Raw genomic sequence first — 7,030 nt, forward strand, 5'->3', positions numbered from 1 at the left:
TAGTCTTACACTGCTAAATTAGGGACGGCTAGTGCAGATAGCCCTCGCGCAGGTTTGCGCAAAATAGATAACAAACAAACCATTGTATGTTTTAATTATATTGTAGCTTTTTTCTTTATTTGAGTTATAGGAAAGTTAGTTGGTTTAAAAATAACATATTTGATTTATTTTCAAGAAAAAATAATTATTTTAATTTCTGTTTACTGTTGCTTTTGTAGATAAACAGTTATCATAGTATAAGATTTGTTTTGCATAATAGAAAACAAAGATACATTTTAGTATTTCATTACTTTTCTGAAACTTGAAAATGGTAAATATTTGTAAGTTTGAAGAAGGAGTATCCTTTCTTTGGTGGTAAAATATTCCACACTCACATGCCAATGTTTTAGATGTATGTGCTCATGATAGAGAAAGAGTTAATAAATCTTTTAAAAATCTTGCAGTTTGCTTTAATGACAGTGTTTTATTGTTACCTTCTGGAAAAAGCAGTAGGATAATAAATACATCATTACTATGTAAAACAAGTCTTTATATAATAGTTTTATTATTAAATTGTCAAGAGATCTGAACCTGGCTTGTATTTCATAAAGATTTTAGACATTTTGTAAACATGTTGTTCGGTCTTTGAAAAAAAAAAAAGGTATTTAATAATGATTAAAACAAATTTTTAATTTTTGTTCAGGCATACATATCATTACTATATTCATGGACCGAAAGGAAATATTTTAACACCTGACAAAGGACAAAAACTTCCCTCCAAATTTAAAATTACTGACATAGAGGTGAGTTATGGGATTTTTCACTATAGCTTTAACATTGGTAAACTAAGTACAATATCGTATTTGATGTTGATGAAGTAATTTATGAAAATGATTCATTTTTTTGTGTTTCAGATTATACAAGTAGAAGTTAGTTGTTCGAAATATGAGTCTATACAATTATTTTTAGTTTTGATAAATTAAATATTTTATAATTGGTAATGTATGTGTGTGGGAAATAGCTTCTCTAATCCCAAGTGCAACTAAACAATCCAGTGAAATTTACTGTTTTTTTTCCCTACTAAATTGACACAATGTAATATCTGAATTTGTAAGTCATTGTAATCAATAACTCATTGTGTATAAAATTATAGTTTGTGTTACCACATATTTCACAAACATACAATGCAAATTTATATTTTCTGTTATGTTTATCTTAGTGTGTAACACGACAGTCATTATCTTAAGAGAAAAAAAACTAACATTTTTTTTTCTATTTCTACAGGTCAAAATGTATTCAAAAGGTCATCAGTCACCAAAAGTAACAAATCTTAGGGATGTAATTGATGACCTGGAGACTCAGTTTATTAGAACAGCTGCAAGCTGCTTTGAGTTCCGAGGCTTGATGAATGGTAAACGAGTCGTAGAAGGCCTTCTCAGATACCACCCATTTTTATACGACCATGAGACATATCCTTACGATCCGTATGGTAATTATAGCATTTAAAAGTTTATTTACTAAGAAAGGCACTTTTCAGAATGTTAAATGTGACATAGCGTGTATGATCTGAACATGGACTCCCTTATGTATGGCCAGTTTGGTTACGATCAATAGATTAGCATGTGGAGCACGTAGGGGGCCCAAGGGATGACACAGTTGTTTGGATCTTATATCCCCCCAACCCCAATGTCATTCCTTGGAAAGTACAGTAGTTTCACAGCTATAAGCAGGCATGTGCACACAGTCTTTTGGTCAATGTTAATCTGATTATAAGGAGGTCAAGTGCATATAAGCAGTGTATAAATCTGAGATCTGTCAAAGTGTAAATATTTATGTATTATTTCATCCAACTTTCAGGTTAAACCATTAATTTCATCTATAGCTGAAACTTTTCTCCCTCCCATTTTTCACTTTACAAGTGTGATGGTGATCGTTTTTTTGTTGTTGTTTTGCTTTTGGTATTTGTGAATGAATATATAAGGCTTATATATTTATTAACTGTTGTATGTTTTAGCACTTCCTCAACCAGAGGACGAAAATGATTCTATTATGGCTGATACGAGACCAGGAAGAGGAAACCGACCCATGTTTGAATGCTTTTGGAATGGCAGACTCATACCATATACAACTATTGATGAACTTCCATGGTGTGCTACTCCAAAAAAAGTAAAAGACGTTCCAGTAGAATGTTATAACAGGTGCTTTTTTTGGTATATTTTTAAATAACAAGTATTTGTTTTTATTAATTTTGAAATCATTTTGTTCAACTGAAGAGGTCAGCACTTATCATCAGTAGTCACCTACATGGCCAGAACTAAAATTTATGGGAAGGAACAATGCAGCTAATCACTCAACCAGGCTGGCTAGAAGTACATAGTCTCACAAAAGCAAATATTTTATAATATTTGAATCCATTGATTTTTAACATCTTTGCTACTGTAATGAATATTGGGATCATATAAAGCTCACCAAAATTCTTGAAGTGAATACATCGTGTCTTTTAAGTGATAAGAGAAAACTTTTCATCCAACATGTGTTAAATTGATGTGAGTGTACAATTAAAAAGTGGATTGTGTTCAAGGTTGTATTTTTTTTTTTACTTTAACAGAGTGTCTGGAGTGCTTTGGACTGATGACAGTGTTCATGTAACCACAAATAAACAGACATTCATTGATTTGGAGAGACAACTGTTGGACAAGAATACCAATTTTGTTCACGTGGTTGATGGCCAAGTAAGAAAAAGTGAATATCAACTTGTGTAAAAGAAGAACGTAAATACCAATTAATTTAAAGATTAGTGTTATTGAAAAGTTACTTTCATGGTGAAAATATGCAGCAACACATTGATGATATTGGTTTTTATGTTTCATTGTAAAAGTAAGTTAAATGTTTTCACTGTGATTCTAAATAGATTTCATGGATACTGAGGCTTCAGATCAATAAAAAAATGTATTGTTGCTCTGTATATATTGTGATGAGCAGTCAAAATATTTATTGTGTGATAATTGTTAATTAAAAAAAGTAAGCAGATGATTATTAATTACTAAAGTATTACTTGTTATCATGAAATGAAATGATGATATGTTCCTGTAGTTTGCATTGTAATGTTTTTTAAGTTGAAATGTAACAAATCTAATAAAGTATTTTTAATTCATATTCCTGGTTTAATCTAGTTAAAAAGAGGGGTAATTTCAAAGGAATTCCAAGAGTGGTTGAAGACTTGCAACGAACAGTATGACAAGCAGGTGATGTTCCGAAACTTTCATGGATACACCTCTCGTTCTGATGTTCAGAAACACAAGCAATATCCATGGGCAATGTTTTATGCCATTGAGTGGGATGGCAGAGTGTATAAGAAAGGACAACTAGTAAGTATTGTCTTATGAATTATTTGTGGGCTTTCTCTTTCTTACTCTCTCTCTCTTCTTTTTTTTTTTTTCAGTAGACTTTAACAGATCTTATCTAACAGTTGAGTTGGAATGTCTTTCATAGAGGCTTAAAACTAGAGAACTGGTAACTGATAATTTCCATGTTATCACTTGCTTGCTTTAATTGTAATAACAGACTCTGCTGAACTGTAGTTCTTATTAATTTTCTGAGTGTTGGATTTAATGTCATATGTGAGGCTTCACAAGCTCACACCAAATTTGAAATCCTCTGAGAACCAGTAATTAGTTGATTTTGGGCAATCAAGCCAGTATTCCACATCATCATCTCTACTATTAGTATTTTATTTTTTGGTATGTTACATATAGTAAGTAGGTGGATTGAAATGTTTCTGGCACTCATACTACCAATGCTGCATCCAGTAACATTCTCTTTTGAAGTTTTATGAACTGTTTTTCCTCATAACATCTTGACTAACTGGCTTTTTATGGCAGCTGCTGACCTTTATAAACCACACACAGCAGTGCATTATATAAACCACATACAAATTTAGTAAGCATGTGTTTTTTTTACTAGTAGGTTGAGTACTGTCTCACTGTATTTTTGTTAACTTGGTGTATATAAATTTTAATATTGATTATGTAACATGTAAAGAGCAAAAATAACAACAACGTCATATGTGTCAGAGTTTTTCTTTTGGTTTGGAAAAGATTTGTTCTTTTTTTTTCGTGTGTACTTTAACTATCTGCACTCAGAAGTTTTGAAGTTTTGATTTTGTGGGTCTGCTGTTGGTAAAAACATCTGTGAGTTTGTAGTGTATTTTTCATCAAGTTTTGATTTTGATGTATCTGAAAATTTATATGTATTAGACCCCATTTATAAAGTTTCACAGTATATAGTTTATTCATTAGTACATCTGGTAGTGAAAAGAAGTTGACAGCGGGTTTATCTGATTGAAGTTGTTTTCACCATGTCTGTTTCACAATTATTTGCATTTTTATTTTGGAAAATAACTTGAGATGTAACAAAACACCATGGAACCTGACAATTAAAAAAAAGAAAGCAGTTGAATAACATGAGTGTGTTTAATATTTCTAAAAACGTTTTTTTTTTAATTTTGAATTTTATTTTGATAGGTGCGTACACAAAGAACAAATCCTATTATCATTGGAAAAATCGAAAAATTTCTCTTGTTTGGAGAACACAGTGAAGATGTGTTTGCAACAGGGGGAGACATGGAAATCAAACAGGTGCTCGTACTTTTGTTTTTCTAAAACTGGATGGCGGATATATTTTTTAATAAAACCAGGAAAATTTTGTTCTAGTAATAATGTTCCTTTTTTTTTAATAACTTCAAAATGTAACAAACCTGAATAAAAATAAATGTTCTCTGTACTTTTTACTTTTTTTTTGCTTATAGTTAGATTTGAACGTGAAAATACTGAGATGTAAAATGTAGTAATTGTTTTATCAAATTTTTTTTCTGAATATAGAATCATACAGTTTATAGTCTCTTCTGTAGCAGAAAAAGATTATTTTTTAATGTAATCGTAACTATCAGAACCTTGTACTGATTTTTTTTTAGAGAAATAGTAATTTACCCTTCTGGTAGCTCATTGTGTGATATCTCATTTGAATATAAACTAATCTTTATTTAGTATTATCAGATGATGTAATAACTAACTATTAGAAAATATAATAACCTTCTGTTTGTTTATTGCATGGTGTAGTGTTTGGATTGAAACTAATATTTATAATTAACAGTAACAAATAATGTTCATAAACTCGCAGTTACACAGTACATTATGTTTGTGTAAGAAATGGTTTTTAAACTGTGGCATATTGTTTAAAGTCTATATGGAAATGTAAGAACAATTTTGCCTTGTTACGTAGCCCACAGTAATATATATTTACTTTTCTTTTACAGGAACCATCCTATCTTTACAGTGAAAGTAAAATTTATCCTTTGGCCAAGCTAGACAGGAAGATTGGAGAAGAGGGTATTAAGAAAATTATATCTGATGAAGAGGAAAAGTAAGTGTAAATCCATATTGAGTTATTCAACTTTATCCAGATTGTTCAACTACTGCTTCTAAAACATCAGTTTCTGTAGAAAAAAAAACAACAACTCAGTTATCACACAAAACGTAATATACAGGTGTTCATATTCTTGGGACAGCAAATAGCATGCTTGATGGGATGTGGGGAAAAGCATCGGTGAAACTTTCCTTTGAAATTTGCATTCCCTAGACAAGGAACTTGGCGTGTTCATGTTGAAATAATGTTTTCTTGTTCTAATATGAAAGATGTGTTTGAATAATGGTTGCACCAGTAAACAAAAAGAAGGGATTTTCATATGAGAACCAACTTTTGGGACACATTGTAATTAATTCTGAGTTGTGTGTTCCTACCTATAAAATACTTTTCACAGCAGGGAAATTTTTCAGTTAGGGAAGTAAAGGTTAAATCGGGCAAAAAAAAAAGTTTAATTTTGGAATAAACAGAGTATGATGTGTGTAGTTATAATGTTTCCCCAGGTTAACCTGGCATCATCAGATACAACAACAACTTTAGTTTTTTATTTGAACAGAAAACAACCTGTGTGAAACTAGTAATGCAAGATCTTAAGTTTCTTTAAAGGAACTGTTGAATGTCGGAGCATCAGATTGTTCGAAAGAAATACATTTGACATAGCCCTGGTTGGTAGTTTTGTATAATGTTGTTCAATGTATATATATCTCTGTGTGTAAAGATTTGAAAACTCTACTGTAATTTTTCTGTAGGTTACCTGACAAACTAACTATTTCATGGCCTGAAGGAAATGAAGTGAAGAATGCAGAAAAGATACCAGTAGGGAAACTCATAGGTATGAAGATTTTGTGTGTGTAATGTACAGACTCAAGAAAACTTGTGGGTATAAGATTCTGTTTGGGTAATGTTCAGGTTACATCAGTTTTTTTTCTACCATGTTGTTTGTTTATGTATATAACTTTTTTGTCAAAAAACACTTATTAACCCTATTGTTACGGGTATCCTTTACTGCAATGACACAAGGTTTTAGTGTCTTACATTCAAAGTTTTATTAAACCACTTTTTGTTTATGTTATACCAATTAGAATAGCATAAAATCTCAGCTAATAATCCATATTTTAATAGTATATGAGTTTTAAGTTCTTAAGTCTACAAGGCAATATTAAAAAAAATCCTGAATTTCCCCTAGTGTGACACATTTTTTCTTAGCATTTCATCATCCCTAGTTTATCCACCACCCCTTGAAAAAGTGCGAAATTAAATGTAAATCACTCTCTTTAAAAGTGCCATTGCTCAGACAAACCATAATTTTTAAATTTATCAATTTTGTTTGGTTACAGAGCTATTAAATAGAAAATCAGATCCCTCCTGTCACATCCTCTCTTTCAAAGTTTGTTCATAGTTCTCTCTTACGTTTAATTATATATTACCTATAACCAATAGAAAGTCAAGGTTTTCATCTATCAAATGATGCATTATATAACGTTTTGTTCTGAATGGTTAAATGTCAGTTTCACTCAGAGTACCAACATCGTTCCCATGAGAAAGTTAACGACTAGCTTGGATGAATTTGTAACGACTTTTATCACATAGTTAGAAAGCCAGGACAATTTTGAGAGGTAAGGGAATTTGT

The 7,030-nt window shown here is 31.0% G+C and overlaps 1 protein-coding gene across 2 annotated transcripts in view; it reads left to right on the forward strand.

Moving 5' to 3' along the window:
• The window catches only part of LOC106458613 (structural maintenance of chromosomes flexible hinge domain-containing protein 1-like), a 94,280-nt gene that overhangs the window by 21,943 nt on the left and 65,307 nt on the right, over positions 1 to 7,030 (forward strand). For both annotated transcript variants that reach the window (XM_013918136.2, XM_022384887.1), the window contains exons 9-16: positions 683 to 782; positions 1,264 to 1,468; positions 1,994 to 2,177; positions 2,588 to 2,711; positions 3,153 to 3,347; positions 4,503 to 4,616; positions 5,294 to 5,400; positions 6,150 to 6,232. In XM_013918136.2, the coding sequence (XP_013773590.1) occupies positions 683 to 782; positions 1,264 to 1,468; positions 1,994 to 2,177; positions 2,588 to 2,711; positions 3,153 to 3,347; positions 4,503 to 4,616; positions 5,294 to 5,400; positions 6,150 to 6,232 (1,112 nt within the window). The remainder of the gene's footprint in view (positions 1 to 682; positions 783 to 1,263; positions 1,469 to 1,993; positions 2,178 to 2,587; positions 2,712 to 3,152; positions 3,348 to 4,502; positions 4,617 to 5,293; positions 5,401 to 6,149; positions 6,233 to 7,030) is intronic.

This window comes from Limulus polyphemus, unplaced genomic scaffold (genome assembly GCF_000517525.1).
Source record: "Limulus polyphemus unplaced genomic scaffold, Limulus_polyphemus-2.1.2 Scaffold493, whole genome shotgun sequence".
Lineage (NCBI taxonomy): Eukaryota > Metazoa > Arthropoda > Merostomata > Xiphosura > Limulidae > Limulus > Limulus polyphemus.